At 33.0% G+C, this 26,586-nt stretch overlaps 1 protein-coding gene across 1 annotated transcript in view; it reads left to right on the forward strand.

Moving 5' to 3' along the window:
* The first annotated feature begins 5,532 nt into the window (after nt 1–5,532).
* LOC142234371 (uncharacterized) overlaps nt 5,533–26,586 on the forward strand; it is a 30,927-nt gene continuing 9,873 nt past the window's right edge. Inside the window, exons 1-2 of the mRNA XM_075305494.1 lie at nt 5,533–5,673; nt 5,850–5,966. Coding sequence (XP_075161609.1) covers nt 5,964–5,966 — 3 coding nt within the window. The 5' untranslated portion in view covers nt 5,533–5,673; nt 5,850–5,963. The remainder of the gene's footprint in view (nt 5,674–5,849; nt 5,967–26,586) is intronic.

Consider the following 26,586-nt stretch of genomic DNA (forward strand, 5'->3'; position numbering starts at 1 on the left):
GTTCTTTATTTGAAACGTTAGATTGGTCCATGACATTTACTTTTTGAAGATAATTTCATTTAAATGTTGACCGCGGCTGCGTCTTAGGTGGTCCATTCGGAAAGTCCAATTTTGGGCAACTTTTTCGAGCATTTCGGCCGGAATAGCCCGAATTTCTTCGGAAATGTTGTCTTCCAAAGCTGGAATAGTTCCTGGCTTATTTCTGTAGACTTTAGACTTGACGTAGCCCCACAAAAAATAGTCTAAAGGCGTCAAATCGCATGATCTTGGTGGCCAACTTACCGGTCCATTTCTTGAGATGAATTGTTCTCCGAAGTTTTCCCTCAAAATGGCCATAGAATCGCGAGCTGTATGGCATGTAGCGCCATCTTGTTGAAACCACATGTCAACCAAGTTCAGTTCTTCCATTTTTGGCAACAAAAAGTTTGTTAGCATCGAACGATAGCGATCGCCATTCACCGTAACGTTGCGTCCAACAGCATCTTTGAAAAAATACGGTCCAATGATTCCACCAGCGTACAAACCACACCAAACAGTGCATTTTTCGGGATGCATGGGCAGTTCTTGAACGGCTTCTGGTTGCTCTTCACTCCAAATGCGGCAATTTTGCTTATTTACGTAGCCATTCAACCAGAAATGAGCCTCATCGCTGAACAAAATTTGTCGATAAAAAAGCGGATTTTCTGCCAACTTTTCTAGGGCCCATTCACTGAAAATTCGACGTTGTGGCAGATCGTTCGGCTATTCATGATGAAATGTCAAAGCATACTGAGCATCTTTCTCTTTGACACCATGTCTGAAATCCCACGTGATCTGTCAAATACTAATGCATGAAAATCCTAACCTCAAAAGAATCACCCTTTATATACGGATACCCAGATTTGACCTCCAGAGTCTCTTGGAGGAGCAAAATTCATCCGATCCGGTTGAAATTTGGTACATTGCGCTAGTGTATAACAACCATGCCAAAATTGGTCCGTATCGATCTATATTATATGTAGCCCCCAAATAAACCGATCCCCAAAATATTATTGCCATAGAAAATTTTGTCAAAATTTTATGTCTTTAGGAAATTTTGTCGAAATATAATTTCTATACAAAATTTTTTCAAAAATTTATTTCTATACAAACTTTTGTCAAAAATTTATTTCTATTGAAAATTTTGTCAAAATTTTATTTCTGAAGAACATTTTTTCAAAATGTTATTTCTATAGAAAATTTATGAAGCATTTCATAGTTGGAGAGGAATATAATGCAAAATCTTCCAAAACATCAAGAATTGTACCAATATACCAAACAGTAAAAAATCTACCATTTTTGGTAGACTCGTGTTCATAATTGTATATAGCCCCCATATAAAGCTACCTCCATATTTCAATTCTGGCTCTATAATTACCGCACAAAAGTTCATATCGGTTCGCAATTATTTCTTCCCGGTATATACCGCTCAAGAACTGAATATGTACACTGTTAGAAAAATATGTTTTTCATATGTTTCGATATAAACAAAATGTGTTTCGGGCACAATTTTTAAACACAATATATTTAAGTGCAAACATGTAATGTTCTCAAACTAACACTAAATGTTTGGAACACATATGTTAATATGTTAGAATATATTATGTTTGGGGCATGCATGTTTCATAAAAATTATATGTGTGAATGTAAACATATATAAATTTACAAATTTCGAGTAAACATATATATGTTGTGATATTTTATTCAGAGAGCGAAAAAGAGAGAGAGAGTATACAGAAAGAAATAGAGATAAAAACCGGGAGGGTTGACGAAAGATATCAAATTAACACAGCGAGAGAATCGAAAGAGAGCAATTTCTGTGAAACCGCTTATATGTTGTTTCGGAAACTGCTTTATGATAAGGCCAAAAATTTTATACGCTTAAGTCTAAATATTATTTAATTTAAGTCTAAATATTATTTAATTTGTGTATATTATAAAATTATTTATGTATGTTTATACTCGACCCCACGTTCTTCCTTTGTTAGAGTTTTTGAATTCCTTCCAAAATATCCAACTTTTATACCAAAACCAGTTTTTTATTACAAAATTGTTATTTTTACAATAAAAAAATAATATTTTATCCAAAAGCTCAGTCCATTTCGTTTATATCAAGCACTGTTTCTGACTGTAAATCTTTAATAACCCACATTTCGAAGTTTCATTATAAAAATTTAATATAGTATAAATATAAAAGCGTAAATTAAAAAAAAAAAAAAACAATTGGTGTTTGGTCGGAGCAGGGATTGAACCCACGACCCTTTGCATGTACGGCAGACATGCTAACCACTGCTCCACGTTGCCAACACATGTATGTTTCTGTTAAATAATGTTATGTTTGCATGGGCTCGTGGGCGCTGCAAACTATGCTATATAAATGTAACTTATAACGATAATTGTCTTCTGGTGACTATAACAGCTACGTAGCTCAGTGGTAGTGTGTTGGCTTACAAACTGTATGGTCCTCGGTTCGATTCTCCGTCCAGGCGAAAGGTAAAATTTAAAAAAATTATAAAATTGAATAATTTCTTCAACATTATTTGTATTACAGAAAAAGGTGCCAAGAACTAAAAAACTTCGTGGAAGTGAAAATTATATTAGGGAATGAGCACAATCTTCTTTGGGGAAAATTCTTCCAGCATATAATATTTTTGGCTCAAAATGCTTCCAAAAATAGAATATGTTCACATAAAACAAACATATTAATGTTTCGGCAGTATCCAATAATATATGTGCTTCCTGCAAAATATGTTTGGAACATATGTTAGAGAGGCGATTTTTTTTGAGGGTGTAGGTATTTAATCGACCTTTCTTTTGTCTAATATATATCGCGCATGGACTAACTTACAATTTAGAAGATGATGTTAAGAAGTTTTAAGATGTCTAGCCATCGGCAGAAACCCAAGTAATTTAACTGTGGATGACCGTCTTTAGTATCTTTAGAAAATTTCTACGCAATCCGTGGTGGAGGGTACATAAGATTCGGCGTGGCCGAACTTACGGCCATATATACTTGTTATAACTCGCTTTTTTAATATTTTTAATGGACACTTTTAAATTTTTGTTTCAATAATAAAATTAAAATTTTGTCGAAAAAATGCTGAATCCAATCTAAAAAGACTAGCGTTAGAATGCATTAAAAATTATTTTCACTATTTTTTGGCAACGTTTTTTTTTTGCTGGGATATATAGTAAGCGACAAAATAAACTGTACAAAGGGTTTGGTTTAATTAAGAGTTCAATTTTTTATTTTTGATTTTTAAGTTTAATTAAAGTCTTATATACTCTATAGCTATATATATATAGCTATGTTTAACAAAATCGTATATATAAAGGCTGAAATAAAAAGTAGTTTGAAACAAATTGAATTGATGAAATTTACTCCTCCACGAGGTTGCGGAGGTCAAATCTGGGGTTCGGTTTATATGGGGGCTATATCGATCAATTTTTGCATGCATCCGCATGTCAAATTTGGTGGTCGGTTTATATAGGGACTGAACCTAATAGTAGTCCGATATCGCCCATTTGCACTACCACCCGACCTACATCAATAATAAAGTACTTGTACAAAGCTTCAAATTGTTTCGATCGGAAGTTAGCGTGATTTCAATAGAATTTCGCCAAGACCCAACGACTTTATCGGGACTGTGTTTATTCTCAGTTAATTTTATATATTTCCTTAAATCAGCAATGTTTTACTTAACATTAAGGCAAATTTTCTATTATGTCAAATTTTATTTATGTAATATAGCGTACACAGAAAAAAATCCGTAGTTTAACTAACGTTAAATTTAATTTATTTTTATTGAAAAAATTTATTTGCTATTAATTTAATTTTATTATTTTTTGCAACTTTCCACAGCTTAATGAAATTTAATGTCTCAAACATTTTATGAACTAAAAGTGGGTATAAATTCAATGAGCGTACATATAAGTTCAATATGAACTAAAGCATACACTCAAAAAAAAGTTTACTTGGATCCAAAGATGTTGACCTTCCTTTAAGGATTTTGGTATTGATTCCGAGCCAAAGATGCGGCTTCTTTAAAATAAAGACATTTTTTACGGACCACTCTGGCTTCAAATCTAAGATCGATAAAATTAAAATTGGATACAGATCTCATTCATCGAATTTTTATTCTCTGGTTGCGATATATTAATAAAGGTATTCATGCACAAACAAATTCCAGTTTTAAAATCCAAATTATGCCAAGTACTTCAAAGTAAAAACTGTTTTCTTAGTGCTAAAAAAACTTTAAACCGAAGATGCAAATTGTTAAAATAAGTCTTAGCTTATATTTGAAGCGTTTTTATCTTACATTTTTTTCTTAAATTTAAAAAAATGTTTTTCTTTATTTTTAATGAAAAAAAAATTGAAGCAAGGATTATAAACTTTCTTTTAATTAAAATGTAGTTATTTTAAAGAATTTTGTCCTTATCATTGCGTAAATTTTGAGTCCTAAAATTTAAGTTGCATAATCTTCCATATTAGGTCAATATTTTTTTCAGTGTACGTTTCATGGTTTGGCTTCAATGATTTTCTTCCTTACTTTTAGTTCATTTTTTCTTCTATGAGAGGATGTAATTTCGTGAACTGTAGTTAAAAAGTATAAAAGGACATTACATTTTCCTGGTTTTAAAAACTCTTTGTGGAAATGTCAAAATGTGGAATTCAATTTAGTTCAATTTTCGCGCGACGTAATTCATTCTTACTATAAAACAGTTTACTTTTTTTCTGTGTATACAACAAATCTGATGGATTTTTTGTATAATCGACTTTAGCAGCACCATGTATTTCACCGAAATTGTCCTTGTGGCGGATTATATATGTGAACTACTTACTTGTTTTGTTTACTCTCATATTTTCACCTCAACCGCAGCATCTCAGATATTCATGAAATCCTATTAGGCAACATTGAAATTAAGATGCCTAAACAGGTGATTAACAAACACCCACGGATATATCAGATGATATTCTATGTTAAACAGAGCCTAACTTGACAAACAAGTGGAGCAGCTCACAAAAGATGGATGTTTTAATGTTAGTCTCATCACCATTCAATGCAAATTGCAATAAATTCTGAATATGTAAATCTTAGATTCTAGATGCATGCACTCGTTTTGAATAAGTTTCAAAAATTTAAAAAGTGTTCGAGACTACAAGCTAATCTCACCCCTTCGCCATAAACCACACAATTTGCATGTAATTGTAGCGCTAAAAAGAACGCATGCGTATCAACTTCGCGCTTAGAAAAGGCGCCAACATACAGAACTCAACTACTGTGTTTACAACAAAACCATCATCTCGACAACGAACACGATGAGTAGTTGAGAGCACTCACCACCACACAAGGGTGATGAAGAAAATGCTCATTCGTAATGCGCCCGTCAAGAAGCCGACCGAATGATCATCTACCACCATCAACATTAACAAACGATAACAGTGTAGAGATGGGGGAGAATCCGGCAAATTGCTCCAAAAATAAATAAATACAGCAACAACTCGTGTCAAGTCTGTTATTTGCTGTTTTCAAACGTGCGAGTGTAGGTCGACGTTCTGTCGACTCCGAGTGGTTTTCATTGGAGGCAAAAAATAAAAACGAACGAAAAGAAAAACAAATTATTTTAAAATATTACAAGAATTTCTAAAATATAGTGCGTTTTAAAGAAACAATATTCTATAGATATACATATATGAGTGATGAAATGAATGACTTGAAAAATTAACTTTTTTAGATACAAAGAAAAAAATTATAGTGTTTACAAAATTTTTTAATAAACAATTTATGTCGTTTGGAAAAAATATTAATTGAAATTTCTTAAAATTTTAGGTTTAAAAATACCGAAACAAATTTTCTTTAAAAATTTGTTTAGTTTTAGAAGCTGCAATTTATTCCAAGAATATTCACCCATATTGAACAACAGTTAAAGTGTTTCTTTTGAAAATGGTGAGTGTGTAAACAACACAATTAAACCGAATATTTGTGTGAATAATTAACTCAAGTTAAAAAAAAATTCTAGAAAATGTCTGAATATAAATTATGATCAATGTCATTAATTGCAACCAATCTGTGCTTAACATTTTATAATTTGTGACCTAATTTGCATCGGCGAAATTGTTGCTGCCAGTATGAACGTTTATAAAAATATTTAGTGCAATGACTGACATTGAGAATGCCAGCTTAATTTTGTGAAGTTACATGTTCCAATTTTTGAAACTGGATTCTTTCCATTGATCAATGAGTGTAGTCCTCTTAATGTCAAATCTTCATATCATATGATTTAATGACATTACCAGACATTGTGTGATCGCAATGTTGATTATTCATGATCGTATGCAGTTTGACTTTCCAATTTTGGCAATTATGAGTGATGAAATAAGTATACTAACAGTGGGCGATAAATAAATATAATGTACTCATTGGCGAATATTGATAATTGCTTAATCAATACACTGAACAAAAAATGATGATGAGTTTAAAAGAATTTTCTTTTCGCTAATGATTTTCGTACTGATTTCGAGTCAAAGAAGCAGATAATCGTATTAAGAATACATTTGAACCACAATTCCCTTTTAAATTTATGTTTAGTCTACGTTACACAAGGACACAATTCATAATGTATTTGTATTTCTGTATGTTTTCTCCATGTAATATCTAAGTCCTTCATAAAAGTGTTAACCATACTTAAAATTCCAAATTCAAACTGGACTTCAAGTACATTTTATTTGCTTTTTTTTTAAGTAAAAAGCATTTTCGAAATAAAGTAGACGTTTCACTTATATTCGACTTTATATTGTAATTTAGCATTAACAAAGGCCCCAATATGACTCCAATTTTTAATATTGGCAGTTTTAGTTCTATGATTGGTCTACTTCGGAATATAACTATCAAATAGACCACTTTCCAGATTTTACTTCATGTCCCAGTTTCTATTCGATTTTCATGAAATACTAGAGCAGATATTTTGAATTTAGGTTAAATTTCCGGTATTGTACCTAAATGAAATAAGTAGAAGGATATAATAAGAAGGATCTTCGTATGAATTGGTGATTGGTCCGCGAGTTTGGTTCTTGAGACTCTACACGCAAAAAAATAATTCTTTCCTCCCAAACGAAATTTTAGACAAACAAAGTTCGTTTCTCATTTGCTTTTCGCTGTAAGGAAGTGTATTTGGACGAAAAGTACATACTTTTTGTGATAAACGTTTATTATTTTCCAGGATGTAAAAACAATTTCATAAAGACAAACTCAAAAAAAAAAAAAAAAAAAAAAACATTGTTTTCTTGCTAATTGCATTTTTCCTCACATCTTTCTCACATCCACGAGGTTTTTTAGTTCTTAACACCTTTTCCTGTAATACCAACATTGTAGAAGAAATTATACGATTTTATAAATTTTTAAATTTTTTTTACCTTTCGCCTGGACGGAGAATCGAACCGCGGACCATGCACTTTGTAAGCCAACACACTAACCACTGAGCTATGTACCTGTTATGGTGATCAATAGATAAATATCCATATAAGTTATATTTATATAGCATAGCTTGTGGCGCCCACGAACCGAGTAAACAAAGTTTATTTAACAGAAACAAACATTTAGTTTGGCACCGTGGAGCAATGGTTGCTACGTCCGACTTGTATGCCAAGGGTCGTGGGTTCGATCCCTGCTTCGACCAAAGTTTTTTTTTTGTTTTTTTTTTATATATATATTCCAGATTTGTTCGGAAGATTCCGAAAAAATGTTCAACATTACATTGAGGTATATTAAATTTTGAACTGTAAAAAGTGTCTTATTAAAGACCTAAAGTCAGAAAAGAACAGTGTTTGATATAAACGAAATGGACTGTGTTGTTGTTTCAAAAATAACTTTTTTTATTGAAAAAATAAAAATTTTGTAACAAACGATTTTTTTTTGGTAATAAAAGTTTAAAATTTTCGAAGCAATTCAAAAAACTCTAACAAAAGAAAAACGTTTTCGGTACACGTTTTCCAAACGTTTGTTTTCTTTGCGTCTAGTAGTACATTGAGAAAAATGATTTTATGTCCTTAAAATACGAATGCGAGTTTTGCTTGTCTTAGAAAACACATTTCAGTGATTAAATTTTTCCCCCTTAACAAAAGTCGATAAACTTTTTAATGAAGGTATTGGTTCCTTAGAGTTAGGAGTCTTTAAAATTGGCATCTTTATAGTCTATAGAACTGATGTCAATTTGTGCTTAAAAACTAGGAACATACCTTCAATATTATTGAAATCGTCTTTAAATTCGCTTTTGTCTAACACAACAAGGAGCTAAAACGTATTCAAAAATAGGAGCTGCTTTAAATGACTTTATTTTAAAGACTCTGTTTACTTGAAACATGGCATAATTTATACTTCATGTTGAGTCGAAATTTAAAAATATAAATTGTGGTTATTAAAAGACTTTAAGATCACAAAACAGAAAAAAGGAATGAATTAAAATTTGTTTCCTAAAATCAAATACGCAAAACTGAAATTTAAAAGAGAAAGGTATCTTAAATGCTTCCCAGATACAATTTTGTGTTTCAATACCAAAATTATTAGTGTAAAGACAAAATCTTTGGAAGCGGACATGTTTCGGCTCTTTCGCTTTTTTTCGCTACGAGTCCTAGATATAAAAATAATAAAAAAAATCCCCAAGGTTTCAAAACCACGGTGGACGATAAAAATAAATTACCCCCATATTCGGAATCTCAAATCGCAAGAATTTATTTTTCGTGTAACGAAAGTATCGAAATAATCTCGAACTTAAATCTGTATTCAATTATGTTGCCATGTTTTAAGTTTACTTTTGTAGGAATAAGAAAATTTTGCAATTCCGAATATTGGAACATGGGGCATAGTCCTACTTAACTATGGATAATTCAAAACAACGGCCAAGATAAGACGACAAACATTACAAAAGAGAATATAATTGACACACAATGAAAATTAAATTAAAATATAGATTTGGTATATTTTATTAGACATAAGGGACACTGTTACTTAAAAAATGAACATTTTCGTTAATTGTTCAAATCGGTGTTGTCACTAAATCGTAATAACAATGCAAATTTGTTGGAGAGAGAATAAACCCCTACAGATACCATCAAACACTTTTCTTAAGAATTTGCAATAACTGCTGAAAACTCTGTTGGGATTTTCTTAGCGTGGCATAACCCCCTAAGCATATAATCCCATTCCTCTATATAAACATATTCGACTGTGTGAGAATGTTTGCTAATCGTATTACTGAAATTATTCTGCAAAACTTGTTGATGTCAATAGCTCAATAGAATGACATTGACGATAATGTACTTAGTTAATATCAGAGTAATGCAGTTTAATTCACTTGATAAGTACTTTCCGCATACTTAAGTGCTTAACAATTGTAGAAAATATCTGACACTTTGGAATTTGTGTTATAATAGCTGGAGATAAACTACTACATAAGATTGACTGAATAGAATTAAATGAATTTTGTCAGTTTTTAATATGTCAAATAAACAGCTACACTCTTATCATTGCGAAGCTCATAAAAATGTTAACCGAATATAAATGGTCAAACACAAAAATAGAACATTAAAAATATATGAATACATACATTTAAGATTAATTTCTATTTGGTGGGTAGAAAAAAGGATAGCCAAAAAGTATTGAGAAGATTAATTATTTAAGACAAACAATCATTTACAACCATTTGCCTTTTTATACCCTCCACCATAGGATGGGGGTATATTAACTTTGTCATTCCGTTTGTAACACATCGAAATATTGCTCTAAGACCACATAAAGTATATATATTCTGGGTCGTGGTGAAATTCCGAGTCGATCTGAGCATGTCCATCCGTTCGTCTGTCTGTTGAAATCACGTTAACTTCCGAAAGAAACAAGCAATCGGCTTGAAACTTGGCACAAGTAGTTTTTATTAATGTAGGTTGGATGGTATTGCAAATGGGTCATATCGGTCCACTTTTACGTATAGCCCCCCATAGAAACGGACCCCCAAATTTGGCTTGCCGATCCTCCAAGAGAAGCAAATTTCATCCGATCCGGCTGAAATTTTGTACATGGTGTTGGTGTGTGGTCTCTAAAAACCATGAAAAAATTGGTCCACATCGGTCCATAATTATATATAGCCCCCACATAAACCGATTCCCCGATTTGGCTTGCGGAGCCTCTAAGAGAAGCAAATTTCATCCGATCCGGTTGAAATTTGGTACATGTTGTTGGTATATGGTCTCTAACAACTATGCAAAAATTGGTCCGCATCGGTCAATAATTATATATAGCCCCCATATAAACCGATCCCCCGATTTGGCTTGCGGAGCCTCTGAGAGAAGCAAATTTCATCCGATCCGGCTGAAATTTGCTACATGGTGTTAGTATATGGTCTCTAATGACCATGTAAAGGTTGGTACATATCGCTCCATTATTATATATAGCCCCCATATAAACCGATTACCAAATTTGAGCTCCGGAGCCTCTTGGAAGACAAAAATTCATCTGATTCAGTTGAAATTTGGTACGTGGTGTGAATATATAGCCTCAAACACCAATGCAAAAATTGGTCGAAATCGTTCAATAATTATATATAAACCGATCCCCAGATTTGACCTCTGGAGGTTAAAATTTGGAACGTGATGTTAGTATATGTTATCCAACAACCATGCAGGAATTGGTTTATATCAGTCCATAATTATATATAGCCCCCACATAAACCGATCCCCAGATTTGACCCCGGGTGCCTTTCGGAGAAGCGAAATTCATCCGACCGGGTTGAAATTTGGTACGTGGTGGTAGCATATGATATTTAACAGCCATGCCAAAAGTGGTCCATATCAGTCCATAATCATTATAGCCCCCATATAAACCGATCCCGAGATTTGGTTTGAGCCACTTGGAGGAGCAAATTTCATCCGAGTCAGTTGAAATTTGGTACATTGTGCAAGTATATAGCCGTTAACAACCATGCCTAACTAGGTCCATATCGGTCTATAGTTATATATAACCCTCAGATAAATCGATCCCCAATCACACACAAATTGGTCCATATCAAGTTCACAATTGTATAAGCGACCCCCATATTTAAATTCTGGCTCTCTACGTACCGTGCAAAAGTCCATATCGATTCGTAATTATTTGTAGACTTACCTATACATATATTTTTGTCTAATATATACCACGTATGGACTAACTCACAATTTAGAAAACGATGTTAAGAAGTTTTAAGATACCACAACCCAATTAATTCGATTGTGGATGACAGTCGTAGAAGTTTCCACGCAATCCATGGTGGAGGGTACATAAGATTCGGCCTGGCCGAACTTACAGCCGTATATACTTGGAGCCACCGTGGTGCAATGGTTAGTATGCCCGCCTTGCATAGACAAGGTCGTGGGTTCGATTCCTGCTTCGACCGAACACTAAAAAGTTTTTCAGCGGTTGATCCCACCTCAGTAATGCTGGTGACATTTCTAAGGGTTTCAAAGCTTCTCTAAGTGGTTTCACTGCAATGTGGAACGCCGTTCGGACTCGGCTATAAAAAGGAGGTCCCTTGTCATTGAGCTTAACATGGAATCGGGCAGCACTCAGAGATAAGAGAGAAGTTCTCCAATGTGGTATCACAATGGACTGAATAGTCTAAGTGAGCCTGAAATATCGGGCTGCCACCTAACCTAACCATATACTTGTTCAGTACTTCTTCCCTTATAACAATAATATTCAATTTTATAAAATTTTGAAATTTTTTCTTTCGTCCCCACCCAGAGAAGGAATACGCTGACCTGCTATAGTTAAATCTTATTTGTCGAACGGTGAACATGTAACATGTTTGTCGCAACCATGTCATCAGATACATAATGTTGGAGCAAACTCCAACATTATGTATCTTATTTCGATAACCATTTTATGATGGACAAAAAAAAAACAATATTTTGTTTCATTTTGCTCTACGAGATGATCCTAATCCTTCCCTGTGTGCAAAAGGAGAATCGAATCGTCAACCACAGTTTCTAAGCAAACACACTATCCACTATGTCACGTAGCTCTTATTGTCGTTAACACACAATCGCCATAGCTATCAACGCATACAGTCAAGCAGTTCTATATGTAGACCAGATTGTTGGCACACACAAGCCGATTTAAACAAACCAAAGCACGAAAGGCACGCAAATACTATATTAAATATACGGAACCTCAAAGTGTATATTTGTTAAGACATAAAGCCAGAAAAGAAGAAAGAAAGAAAAAGAGTTTTTGGTGATAAAAATTTGAAAAAATTCAGAAAACTCTTAGAGACGAAAAACACTTATGATATCCATTTTCAAACCTTTTTTTCTTTGCGTATACTTGAAATAAACTAGCTTCAAATACAGGCTAATGTTTGTTTTGAATATATTGCATCCCTGATTCAAAGTTTTGTTTTTGATTAAGAATACAGTTTTTACTTTTAAACATATGTTTTTAATACTACACTGGGGTTTCTTTTCTGAGGAAATGCAAAGTTTTCTTTTGACAAAAACAAACATTTCTTAAATGCGAAGAAAAAGAGGCAGTCGTTGAATCGCTGGCCATAATTTCGAATTTATTTGCTCTTAAAGAAATCCTTTTCAAAAAGGGGAATTTATATTGTCCACATTTTCAAACCCGAAAGACGTAGTTATTCTTTGGGTGTACATTAGAGGTGTGCACATGACACGAAATTGTCGTGACTCACGCGTGTGTCGTGAGTCACGCTGACGGCAACGGCGTGAGTGTGCGTGATTAAAATGAGCAAAATATTACTCACGTGCACACCTCTAGTGTACATTTATCTGTTTATTTCATTTCATTCATCGCAAAAAGAAAAAGCATGCTAAAATGTATATAAATATATTTTTAATTTAACTCCCACATTATTGATTACTTCAAATTGAATTAAGCAAATTAGTCCCTATTTATTGTACTCGTACCCGTTGCCATCTTTATCTCCAACGAACATTCTTAGCCTGAAAGAAACAACTTTAGTAACATTAGACAACTTTGTTAGTCTGAAAAGAAATTAATTTTTTGCTTCAATCGGATAATATGGATCTGTCAATATGTTATCCCTATGAAGTCTGGCTTGAGACTATCTCTGAACTTTTTTTTTTTACTGTGAAAAAGAAGTTGATGATGTAATTGGCTAATATTTAAATTAAGAAAGAAATATTCGCGAAAATCAAATAAAGTATATGAATACACATAAGTTGATATAGAAATTGTTATAAATGAAAGTAACCAAACCATATCAGAACTAAGAAGGCGTCAAAATGATACAGCCAGCTTTCCAAACTAAATCAATAAAAATTCCTTCGACCATATATGTATGAAATTTAATATCTTGTTACGATTTCTAAACCACTTTAGTTATCAAATAATTCTCATTTATGAGTAATTTAATTTCCATATAAACTTCACATCCGTATATTAAATTCTGCAAATTAATGGCTAAAACAAACGAAATTTTGTAAATTCTATTGGGGCCCAGCAGTCTTCAAAGCTTCATACTTTTTAAAATTTATTCGTAACACTCTATATTTCAATGGAATGAAATTTGACAGATATTAGGTTTTGATGTTCATAAAATGTGTTAATTTCTATGGTCATTGGTTTCCATATGTGAACATTGTAATTCATCTACGGAACTGGTTTTCTGCCAAAGTTCAAAATCTTTTGTTTTTTGTTGTGAATTGTCTATTTGGTTGATTGTTCGGTTTAATTAAATTAACTTTAAAGCCAAGATAGACTAATAACAATGACAGGTGGATATAATCATAAATTCCATTTCATATTTTTGTCTTTTGTTTGATTTTTATTATAATTATTATGTTTTAATTTCGATTGAGTTTTTTAAATTAAGACTACAAAATACGATAAACTTTGTGATTGGCATAAAGTCTTAACTTTTTTCAAACAATAGTGATTTAAAATCATTCCATTGTTCTGTATATTAAGGAATCAAATCATAAGCTTCATAATACTTCTTATTCAATTACTAAAGAACCAAAACATACAGTACAATGGACAAACATTATTTTAAGCTTTTTATGTCCAAAGAATATGAAAAAACCTTGATGCTAGTGGTCGAAGATAAATATTGTATAGAAATAATATGTCAGAAAAAAACTCCTAAATTGTTATTAATTTGTATATCCTAAACTACTTTGCGGTTAGGTTATAAAGAATTTAAACTGAATTCGCCTAACGGAAATATGGGTCCTAAACACTTGAGCATTTGTACACATAAGCACGCAATTGTTTTGAGCGGCTCTAGCCGTGGCTATACTCAAAAATGGACACGGAAGCCAATTTATACAAAAAAGAAAAATGAAACATAAAATTTTACTAAAGTCGTGTTTTCTACAAAATAGTTCCTAGATTTTATTGAATTTGTGGAAAATTATTTTCATAGTTAAAAATTGCAATAATTTTACTAAATGTAATGTACAATTATTTGGGTTCGAAAGATATAAGTAGGAATTCTTATAGGATATTCATATATGAGAATTTCCTCCGCAATAGATCGAGCCGTCTTAGTCCGTTTAAAGTGTTTTAAAACTATGATAAGTACTTAGAATATAACAAAGAAAATATCATTTGAAGAAGTTAATTTTTAATATGCGGTCGTTTATTTTTTACTCGATAATCTTTGTTCAGGGAGTCACAAATCTTTTTCACTATGCAATACGGATTATATTCACTGCATGGAAATTTATTTGGAAGAAAGGAACAGACTTTTGGTGATAAACCCTAATTTTTTAACGGGTCACCACCCAAAAATAACATTTTACTCTTAAACCATGTTTGAGGTGATCATATTCTTTCTCTGGGTGTAGTATGTGATTTAAAATTGTTTTTTGTTCATAATTTTCTAATAACTTAGATTAAACATTTTTTTTTTAAATGCATCAAAATGCATTTTTGAGAAAATAATGAATAGGAAGTATATTGGAGATCAAGTTTCTTTTTTTTTATACACATCTGGTTAATATGATTTTTCTAATGCCGCTGTTAACAAAAAAAGTTTTTTTTTAAATCTTTTGATTACTAACAGTCTGTGGTACTTAACACGTCAATTTAATTTGTAAATCATATTTTATTTTTATACCCTCCACCATAGGATGGGGGTATATTAACTTTGTCATTCCGTTTGTAACACATCGAAATATTTCTCTAAGACCCCATAAAGTATATATATTCCGTGTCGTGGTAAAATTCTGAGTCGATCTGAGCATGTCCGTCCGTCTGTTGAAATCACGCTAACTTCCGAACGAAACAAGCTATCGACTTGAAACTTGGCACAAGTAGTTGTTATTGATGTAGGTCGGATAGTATTGCAAATGGGCCATATCGGTCCACTCTTACGTATAGCCCCCATATGAACGGACCCCTAAATTTGGCTTGCGATTGCTCTAAGAGAAGCAAATTTCATCCGATCCGGCTGAAATTTGGTACATGGTGTTAGTATACGGTCTCTAACAAACGTGCAAAATTGGTCCATATCGGTCCTCTTTTACGTATAGTCCCCATATAAACGGACCCCCAAATTTGGCTTGCGATTGCTCTAAGAGAAGCAAATTTCATCGGATCCGGCTGAAACTTGGTACATGGTGTTAGTATATGGTCTCTAACAACCACGCAGAAACTGGTCCATATCGGTCCACTTTTACGTATAGCTCCCATATAAACTGACCCCCCGATTTGGCTTGCGGAGCCTCTAAAAGAACCAAATTTCATCCGATCCGGCTGAAATTTGGTACATGGTGTTAGTATATGGTCCCTAACAACCATGCAAAAATTGGTCCACATCGGTCTCTAACAACCATGCAAAATTCATCCGATCCAGTTGAAATTTGGAACATGGTGTTAGAATGTGGTCTCTAAGAAATACGCAAGAATTGGTCCATGTCGGTCCATAATTATATATAGCCCCCATATAAACCGTTCCCCAGATTTGATCTCTGGAGCCTCTTGGAGGAGCAAAATTCATCTGATCCGGTTGAAATTTGCAACGTCGTGTTAGTATAAGGCCGCTAATAACCATGCCAAAATTGGTCCGTATCGGTCTATAGTTATATATAGCCGATCCCCAATCACACAAAAATTGGCCCATATCGGTTCATAATCATGGTTGCCACTCAAGCCAAAAATAATCTACCAAAATTTTATTTTTATAGAAGACATTGTCAAAATGTTATTTCTATAGCAAATTTTGTCAACATTTTATTTCTATAGAAAATTTTGTCAAAATTTTATTTCTTTAGAAATTTTTTTTGCAAATTTTATTTCTATAGAAAATTTTGTCAAAATTTTATTTCTATAGAAATTTTGTCAAAATTTTATTTCTATAGAAAATTTTTTCAAAATTTTACTTCTATAGAAAATGTTGTCAAAATTTTATTTCTATAGAATTTTTTTTTTTCAAATTTTACTTCTAGGTTAGGTTAGGTTAGGTTATGTGGCAGCCCGATGTATCAGGCTCACTTAGACTATTCAGTCCATTGTGATACCACAGTGGTGAACTTCTCTCTTATCACTGAGTGCTGCCCGATTCCATGTTAAGCTCAATGACAAGGGACCTCCTTTTTATAGCCGAGTCCGAACGGCGTTACACATTGCAGTGAAACCACTTAGAGAAGCTTTGTAACCCTCAGAAATGTCACCAGCATTACTGAGGTGGGATAATCCACCGCTGAAAAACTTTTTGGTGTTCGGTCGTAGCAGGAATCGAACCCACGACCTTGTGTATGCAAGGCGGGCATGCTAACCATTGCACCACGGTGGCTCCCAAATTTTACTTCTATAGAAAATGTTGTAAAAATTTTATTTTGTCAAAATTTTATTTCTATAGAAACTTTAAACTTAATTATATACGTATTTAATCGGCCTTTTTAGTTTAATATATACCACGTATGGACTATGTGGTATATATATTGCGGTGTTAGGAAGTTTTAAGATACCTTGCCATCGGCAAGTGTTACCGCAACCCAAGTAATTCGATTGTGGATGACAGTCTTCAGTAGAAGTTTCTACGCAAACTATGGTGGAGGGTACATAAGGTTCGGCCTGGCCGAACTTACGGCCGTATATACTTGTTATTTCTTACTCTTGGCATATAAACTCATAAAAAGTATAGAATTTTAAATTTAAATGTATACAAAATACAACATTTTTAATTGCATATAAAGCATCACCTACTCATTGCTCTTAATTTATGCAACAAATATCAATCTAATACATGCACTTAAATGTATCTGACAATGTACAAAGTACAAATGTTTCAAAACAATTGGACATCTTTGGTATTTCATCGATAAATATCTTGAAGTTTATGGGCCAATGATCTTTGAATAGAGCACCCAGACCAAGGAACACTTCTAAGTCGAAAGCTTATTCAAAAACGTAATGATGTTAATAAAAGGTAAAGATAAATACAAATCTTTTGCTATGATCGTAAAAGCGAGAGTATTTCTTAGATCATTGATCGTATTGGTGTTGGTGGTGGTAAGTGGTCCCATCAATTTGATGGTACGATGGCTTAATAAGGTAATTGTTCTAAATCGTTAAGAGAATCACATCAGTTGACTTACTCAATACACAATACACAGGGAAATAAACAATCCATCTGGCTTTGGGACTGTTTTATTTGCGAACAAAAACAGATTGAACATGGTTGAATCATTGACAGTTTTAGAGAATCAAAAATCAACGAATGAGCCATTTAGTTATAGAACTGTCTTGTTTTTTTTTTTTTTTTTTTTTTTTTTGAGAATTTCGATCAACGTTCCAATAAATTTCTGTGGGTGTTACATATATGGGTAGTGAAATATTTTTGGGATTTTGTACTGCTAAGATTTCAGAAATATGATAGACTTTTATGTTATTTGATCGTTAATTAAAATCCTGGTGTGTTTTTCAGTAGTGTCTTGGTGGCAACAAAACTAGTAGTAGTTTCGAATTGACTGATTTACTCACATTCAACTCCTTATTCTTAAAAAATTATGTCTTGAACACAAAGAATTCCCATCTTCAAAATACAAATGCGAGTTTTGCGTAGAAGACGCATTTCTGTATACTTATTTTTTTTTCTTGACAAAAAGTCGATAATCTTTTAAATTAAGGCGTTTTCCTTGGAGTTAAGAGATTCGACTTTAATGTCAATAACATATTTTATATAACTAAAAAATCTATTAAAACAATATCAACTTGCTTTCAATATTATTCTTTAAATACTATTTTTTTTTGTAACTGGACTACACACAAAGAAAATTTCATTAAAATTGAGCCGACAGACAGTTTTTCATTTATACAGTATAAAAATTTCATTAAGACAATGAAATCTTTCGTTAATAGTATGAAACGTTTCACTGTTTAACAGAAAATTCATCGTTATAATGAAATTTTTCATTGTATTAACGAATTTGTTTCGTTGGATCAATTTTAATGACAAATTTCGTTGATACAACGAAACTTTTTCTATCAGTGTATGTTGGGTGTGAATTTGTATATTTAAATTGTGCACCCAGAAAACAAATTCGTTGCCTCAACCGAATTATTTGCCAACCGAAAGCAGGTGGTTCCATCAACTATCAATGATATCTGTCAGCACAACTAACATTTGGCAATTGTAACTGCATGGTAGTATGTTGGATCAACTTTGCATTGGTTGTCGCAATCTAAAATTCATTGTTTTGTTTGTTGGTGCAACCGCCCTCGATTTTCTTTATTATTATCCTAACCAAATTCCAATATTAAATGAAAGGACAGATAATATTGAGATTTTATTAATTTATTACAAGATTTACAATCATAATAAACTACGAAAATAAATACAAAAGGTGCTAACAACAAAGGCTTTTGATCTACATATATGTGAGATCAATTTACATTACATTTACATTACAATTTACAATTTTTTATAGGTAATGTTTGTATACCAATGACCAATGATGGTTATTAGGTTGCAATTATGTGTTCAAACTACAGAACCTAATTCAATATATACTTGCCAGAAATTTCTTCCTTAAGCCTCTAAATGTAAATACAGATCGACTTATGCTCGTCCTGTGTGCTTAATACAATAAAAAAGCTCGCTTGCCGTAAAAAGTATTTGTGTTTGTTGGTGTATGAATCCTGCAATTTTTATGGAAACTTTTGTAATATTCCTTTTTTATAAATCGGTGCGATACTAATCTGAAGGCAACTTTTCTATGGGATAAACTTTATTCAATGTATTGCGGACTATTATCAAGTAAATGCTGTTCCCCGTTTTGCAAATTTTGTAGCGTCATACCATTTACCATGTCGATGTTGATATAAATATTTATTTGTTGCAACAACTACCATACGCACGTCCTATAATTGAACTAAGGTTCCATTAGTATACTCAACTTTTGGTTGTACCAACCATTTGTTGATTCCCATGATGTAAGTCTCACTATGCTGGTGGTTAGCTCAACAATTTTATGCAGCATAAAACCAAATTTATCGCCATTGGCTATTGTAACCAATTGAATGGTTATGGGAATTTCGTTTTGATCCTGTGAACTTTTTTATGGTCGTGTTGGATGTATAATGGGGAAAATAATCAAAACATAGTTCTTGTAACAAAAAATAAGTTACTGACATCATTTCCTCATTGTAATGATCGAATTGCAACCAACCATTTCTCTGGGTGTGTTTAACAATAACACTAGGCAACAAATAACAAACTTTTCTCTGTGAATTGTTTCTAGCATATTTTTTCTTATTGACTATGACCCACTAAACACGAAAATGATTTTTAAAAAATTTTCTGTCGATTGGTTTTCGAGATATATTTTTTTATTTTTTTTTTTTAATTTTTGGAGGTACACCTACAATTTTGAGCATATCTTTCGTTTTCTTTGACCTTTTTGATCCTAATACTACTCAAATTAAAGAAAATTGAGCCGTCTACAACTCATTCTCAGAAAATTTTCAAATCGGGTAAGTAGTTTGGATGTTAGCGGCTTAAAAATTAAAAAAACGGCGTTTTTTAAGTAAAAATGTGGCAAAAAAACATATAAAAATTCATATAAAATATAAAAAAACGGCAATTTTTTGTTTTTTTTTCGTGTAGCTGGAATCTTTACAAAGAAATTAAGCCCTTACCTAACAAAATCTGACAACAAATAGCGGACTTATAATTTTGGTATTAGGATCAAAAAGGTCAAAGAAAACGAAAGATATGCTCAAAATTGTAGGTGTACCTCCAAAAAATTAAAAAAAAAAATTAAAAAAATTATATCTCGAAAACCAATCGACAGAAAATTTTTTAAAAATCATTTTCGTGTTTAGTAGGTCATAATCAATAAGAAAAAATATGCTAGAAACAATTCACAAAATGGTTGTTGGCTAGTGTAATGTAAGTATTTTTATACCCACCACCATAGAATGGTGATGGGGGTATAATAGGTTTGTCAATTCAATACAATTCAATTCAATAAGTTTGTCATTTCGTTTGTAACACATCGAAATATCGATTTCCGACTATATATTCTTGATCTGGGAGAAATTCTAATACAATATAACTATGTCCGTCTGTCTGTCTGTTGTAATCACGCTACAGCCTTCAATAATGAATCAATCGTGCTGAAATTTTGCACTAACTTCTGTCTTTTGTCTGCAGGCAGGACAAGTTCGAAGATGGGCTATATCGGTTCAGGTTTTGATACAGTCCCCATATAAACCGACCTCTCGATTTGGGGTCTTGGGCTCATAGAAACCGTAGTTTTTATCCAATTCGCCTGAAATTGGAAATGTACACGTACTTTGGGACCATAAAGAGGTGTGCCACAAATGGTGAGTATCGGTCCATGGTTTGGTATAGCCCCCATATAGACCGGTCTCCCGATTTTACTTCTTGGGGTTATAGAAACTGCAGTTTTTACCTAATATGTCTGAAATTGAAAATCGGTCCATATTTTTGAATAAGCCCCATGTAGACAAATCTCCCGATTGTACTTCTTGGGCTTCTAGAGTCCATGGTTTTTATCCAATTTGCCTGAAATTCGAAATCTAGAGGTATTTTAGAACCATGAAGAGGTGTGTCAAAAATGGTGAGTATCCGTTCATATTTTGGTATAGCCCCCATGTAGATCGATCTCCCGATTGTATTTCTTTGGCTTCTAGAGTCCGTAGTTTTTATCCAATTTGCCTGAAATTGGAAATAGAGGGGTATTTTAGTACCATAAAAAAGTATGCCGAAAATAGTGAGTATCGGCTCATGTTTTGATATAGCCCCCATATAGACCGATCTCCAGATTTTACTTCTTGGCCATATAAAAACCGTAGTTTTCATCCAATTTGCCTGAAATTGGAAAGCTAGAGGTATTGTAGGACCATAAAGGGGTGCGCCGAAAATGGTGAGCATCGGTCAATGTTTTAGTATAGCCCGATCTACCGATTTTGTTTTTTGGGCTTGTAGAAACCGTAGTTTTTATCCGATTTGCCTGTATCTACAATAATTAGCATGAACTTTTCAAAACTGAATTCTACTCTGTGGTTTGACCTTGAAAATTATGAACTTTTTTGTGGGAATTTCGAGTTTAGTAAAATTATGTACTTTTTTTGTATACAACACTTTTTCTCATTTTTTTTTGTTTATGTTATTAAAGTATGAAAATATGAACTTTTATTAGGAAAAAACTAATTAAATAAGGAAAATCGAATAATTTTCATTAACTAAAATAAAGATAAACGGGCTATAGAAACGAATAAATAATGCTTTTCCCAAATGCGTCTTCAATATATCCTCGCTTCCGTCGCTTGGAATCAATATCAAAGTAATTTAGTTAAAGAAGTAGAAGAGGAATCTTTGGAACTGGGTAACTGTTTTCAGTGAATATTTTCCATTAAAATTTATCGTTGTCTTCTTCGCATATATTTAACTGTTCTTCTTCTATTAATTTCGTTGCTGAATAGTGAAATCCGGAAATTAAATATAGCAAACTATATTCTCCCTCACATAGGGCTATATATCATAAATGAATGACATCTGTACCACATATGATTTGCTTTTATTTAATATTTGGTTCCGCTCTGCTTTTTACTAACTCACAGTTTTAAACCACTTTAAGATAGATTACAAACAACACTATTTCCACGGTTGTATATAAAAAAAAATATTACTGTCCATGAGACACATAAAATTGTGAACATTTTACAATAAATCACATTGGAAAATATGCTCTATTAAGGAAATGTTTGCCAAAATGTAACTTGTTTGAGCCACTCATAAAAATGTTCCATTTCCATGTTTGTATGATTTGGAACAATAAATAAAAATAATAACCAAGTATATCAAAAATGTTTCAGAACATTTGAAACTGACAAATCAAAATCAACCATAAAAACTAAGAGAAACTCAAGGTTATTTGATTTGACATTTATATATAAGTGCGGGTCGAACACTAAATTGTGAAAGCGAAAAAAATATGATATTACATATTCGTGAATTACTAAGTATGGTCAAAAGATTGACTAAAATGCGACTTGTAGCTAACAGACAGACGTACAGTTGTGTCTAGATTGACTCAGGATATATAATATGCGGTAAGTAACCAAAATTTCTGGCAGGAATAAAGACACCGAACCTACTATACCCTGACAAAATCTAATTCATCTACATCTAGAGCTTGATAGTTATTATCCCCATAAGCCAACTATTATTTTTAAAATAATTCACAAATTTTTTAGGGTCTCTTATATACGTTGTCTCCAAATTTAGCTTTATCTTACTTATTTTGTTTCCGAACAATTTTACCCACACCAATATTCGTAACCATTTAGTGGCGGTTATTTATAATGTCACACAAGCGTGCGCTTCCCTAAGATTAAAGTGTCAGTTTGTAATAGGAGAAGTTGCGTGAAGTTGATTTTTTGCCCTCCATGCTTCAAAACGTTGCGTGAACTCAGGTAACAATTTCTTAACATTGGATAATGTGTTAATTTTGAATTAAGAAAAAACGTGATGCAAAGAAAAAATACAACACTCGGCATTCAAAATGGAATACTTATGAAAAATGTATAAAGATACATAAATAAAGGTGTTCGATTCCGGTATTTGAGAACATCAGTTCATTCGTGAAAAAGTTTTTTGATCTGACGGGTGAATCGACAAAGCAAAATTTCATAACTCTCGTAATTTTTCATCCAGTCAGGACAGATTTTTAGAGTTTCTGCATTGTGCGATTTTTGTCCACTTTGGGTGAAGTTTTATATACGTAAATTTTGTAACATTACAATTGTAATTTATTTTCCATAACAGTTTTCTTTATTCAATTTAATTTCCTCCATGGGCGACTTATCGATAACAGATATCTTGCAAAATGTTTGTATTATTTTGCTAATGCGATATATTTAGCCATAACGTGCTATTGCCTTCAGAAGATTTGCTTGCGATTTATGTTTATGTGTGACATAGGACGTATTTAATAATTCATATTAAAAATACGATATCCCCCTTTTATATGATGTTACCGTGTTACCCAAACCCGATTCCATCTTTAGCTCAACGACAAGAGACCTCCATTTTGTAACCGAGCCCGAACGGCTATTCACATTTATAGGTTTAAAAAATTTTTGCTAAAATAAATTCAACAGCATACAAATAAGACAATACTTTTTGTCAAAGCGAAGAAAATTGTTTTGTGCCAATTTTGACTTTGTGTACTTAATTTTTATAAAACTTTTCCCCCTTTTTAGTTCATGCCTTTAAAAACCCCAAAAAAAAACAATACACTCAGTCGGGCGGTGTGGACTATATTATACCCTGCACCACTTTGTAGAGCCACATTTTCGCCATATCAAATCCGTCAAATGTGTTGGGTGCTATATATAAAGATTTCTGTTCCCCTATACATGAATTTAAATCTGACTCGAACATGGAAACCATTTGTTAGACTTCCAAAAAACTGTAGACTTAAAATTTCAGTCTAATACCCTGGGGTGGAACACAATGTTAGTAAAAAACAAGTAAGGAAAGTCTAAAGTCGGGCGGAGCCGACTATATTATACCCTGCACCACTTTGTGGATCTAACATATCACATCCGTCAAATGCGTTGCCTGCTATATATAAAGGTTTGTCCCAAATACATACAATTAAATATCACTCGATTTGGACAGAATTTGCTAGACTTTTACAAAATCTTTAGACTCAAAATTTGAGTCGGCTAATGCACTAGGGTGGAACACAATGTTAGTAAAAAAAAAAATATGGGAAACGTTTAAATCTGAAGAAATTTTAAGGAAACTTCGAAAAAGTTTATTTATGATTTATCGCTCGATATATATGTATTAGAAGTTTAGGAAAATTAGAGTCATTTTTACAACTTTTCGACTAAGCAGTGGCGATTTTACAAGGAAAATGTTGGTATTTTGACAATTTTTGTCAAATATCACTCAATCTGGAAGAATTTGATAGACTTCTACAAAATCTTTAGACTCAAAATTTGAGTCGGCTAATGCACTAGGGTGGAACACAATGTTAGTAAAAAAATATGGGAAACATTTAAATCTGAAGCAATTTTAAGGAAACTTCGCAAAAGTTTATTTATGATTTATCGCTCGATATATATGTATTAGAAATATAGGAAAATAAGATTCATTTTTACAACTTTTCGACTAAGCAGTGGCGATTTTACAAGGAAAATGTTGGTATTTTGACCATTTTTGTCGAAATCCGAAAAACATATATATGGGAGCTATATCTAAATCTGAACCGATTTCAACCAAATGTGGCACGCATAGCTACAATGCTAATTCTACTCCCTGTGCACAATTTCAACTAAATCGGAGTTAAAAATTGGCCTCTGTGGTCATATGAGTGTAAATCGGGCGAAAGCTACACTGTTAGAAAAATATGTTTTTCATAAGTTCCGATATAAACAAAATGTGTTTCGGGCACAATTTTTAAACACTATATATTTAAGTACAAACATGTAATGTTCCTAAACTAAAACTAAATGTTTGGGACACATATGCTAATATGTTAGAATATATTATGTTTGGGGCATGAATGTTTCATGAAAATAATATGTGTGAATGTAAACATATATAAATTTATAAATTTCGAGTAAACATATATATGTTGTGATATTTTATTCAGAGAGTGACAGAGAGAGAGTATAGAGAAAGAAATAGAGATGGAAACCGGGAGGGTTGACGAAAGGTATAAACATAACGCAACGAGAGAATCAAAAGAGAGCAATTTCTGTGAAACCGCTTGTATGTTGTTTCGGAAAATTGTTTTATGATAAGGCCAAAAATTTGATATGCTTAAGTCTAAATATTATTTATTATACCCTCCATCATAGGATGGGGGTATATTAACTTTGTCATTCCGTTTGTAACACATCGAAATATTGCTCTAAGACCCCATAAAGTATATATATTCTGGGTCGTGGTGAAATTCTGAGTCGATCTAAGCATGCCCGTCCGTCCGTCCGTCCGTCCGTCCGTCCGTCTGTTGAAATCACGCTAACTTCCGAACGAAACAAGCTATTGACTTGAAACTTGGCAATGGAAAATGGGCCATATCGGTCCACTTTTACGTATAGCCCCCATATAAAGGGACCCTCAGATTTGGCTTGTGGAGCCTCTAACAGAAGCATATTTCATCCGATCGGGCTGAAATTTGGTATATGGTGTTGGTATATGGTCTCTAACAACCATGCAAAAATTGGTCAACATCGGTCCATAATTATATATAGCCCCCATATAAACCGATCCCCAGATTTGGCTTGTGGAGCCTCTAAGAGAAGCATATTTCATCCGATCCGGCTGAAATTTGGTACATGGTGTTGGTAGATGGTCTCTAACAATCGTGCAAAAATTGGTTCACATCGGTCCATAATTATATATAGCCCCCATATAAACCGATCCCCAGATTTGGCTTGTGGAGCCTCTAAGAGAAGCATATTTCATCCGATCCGGCTGAAATTTGGTATATGGTGTTGGTATATGGTCTCTAACAACCATGCAAAAATTGGTCCACATCGGTCCATAATTATATATAACCCCCCATATAAACCGATCCCCAGATTTGGCTTGTGGAGCCTCTAAGAGAAGCATATTTCATCCGATCCGGCTGAAATTTGGTACATGGTGTTGGTAGATAGTCTCTAACAATCATGCAAAAATTGGTTCACATCGGTCTATAATTATATATAGCCCCCATATAAACCGACCCCCAGATTTGGCTTGTGGAGCCTCTAAGAGAAGCAAATTTCATCCGATCCAGCTGAAATTTGCTACATGGTGTTGGTAGATGGTCTCTAACAATCATGCAAAAATTAGTCCACATCGGTCCATAATTATATATAGCCCCCATATAAACCGATCCCCAGATTTGGCTTGAGGAGCCTCAAAGAGAAGCAAATTTCATCCGATCCGGCTGAAATTTGGTACATGATGTTGGTATATGGTCTCTAACAACCATGCAAAAATTGGTCCACATCGGTCCATACTTATATATAGACCCCATATAAACCGATCTCCAGATTTGGCTTGCGAAGCCTAAAAGAG

Source organism: Haematobia irritans, chromosome 4 (genome assembly GCF_050003625.1).
Source record: "Haematobia irritans isolate KBUSLIRL chromosome 4, ASM5000362v1, whole genome shotgun sequence".
NCBI lineage: Eukaryota > Metazoa > Arthropoda > Insecta > Diptera > Muscidae > Haematobia > Haematobia irritans.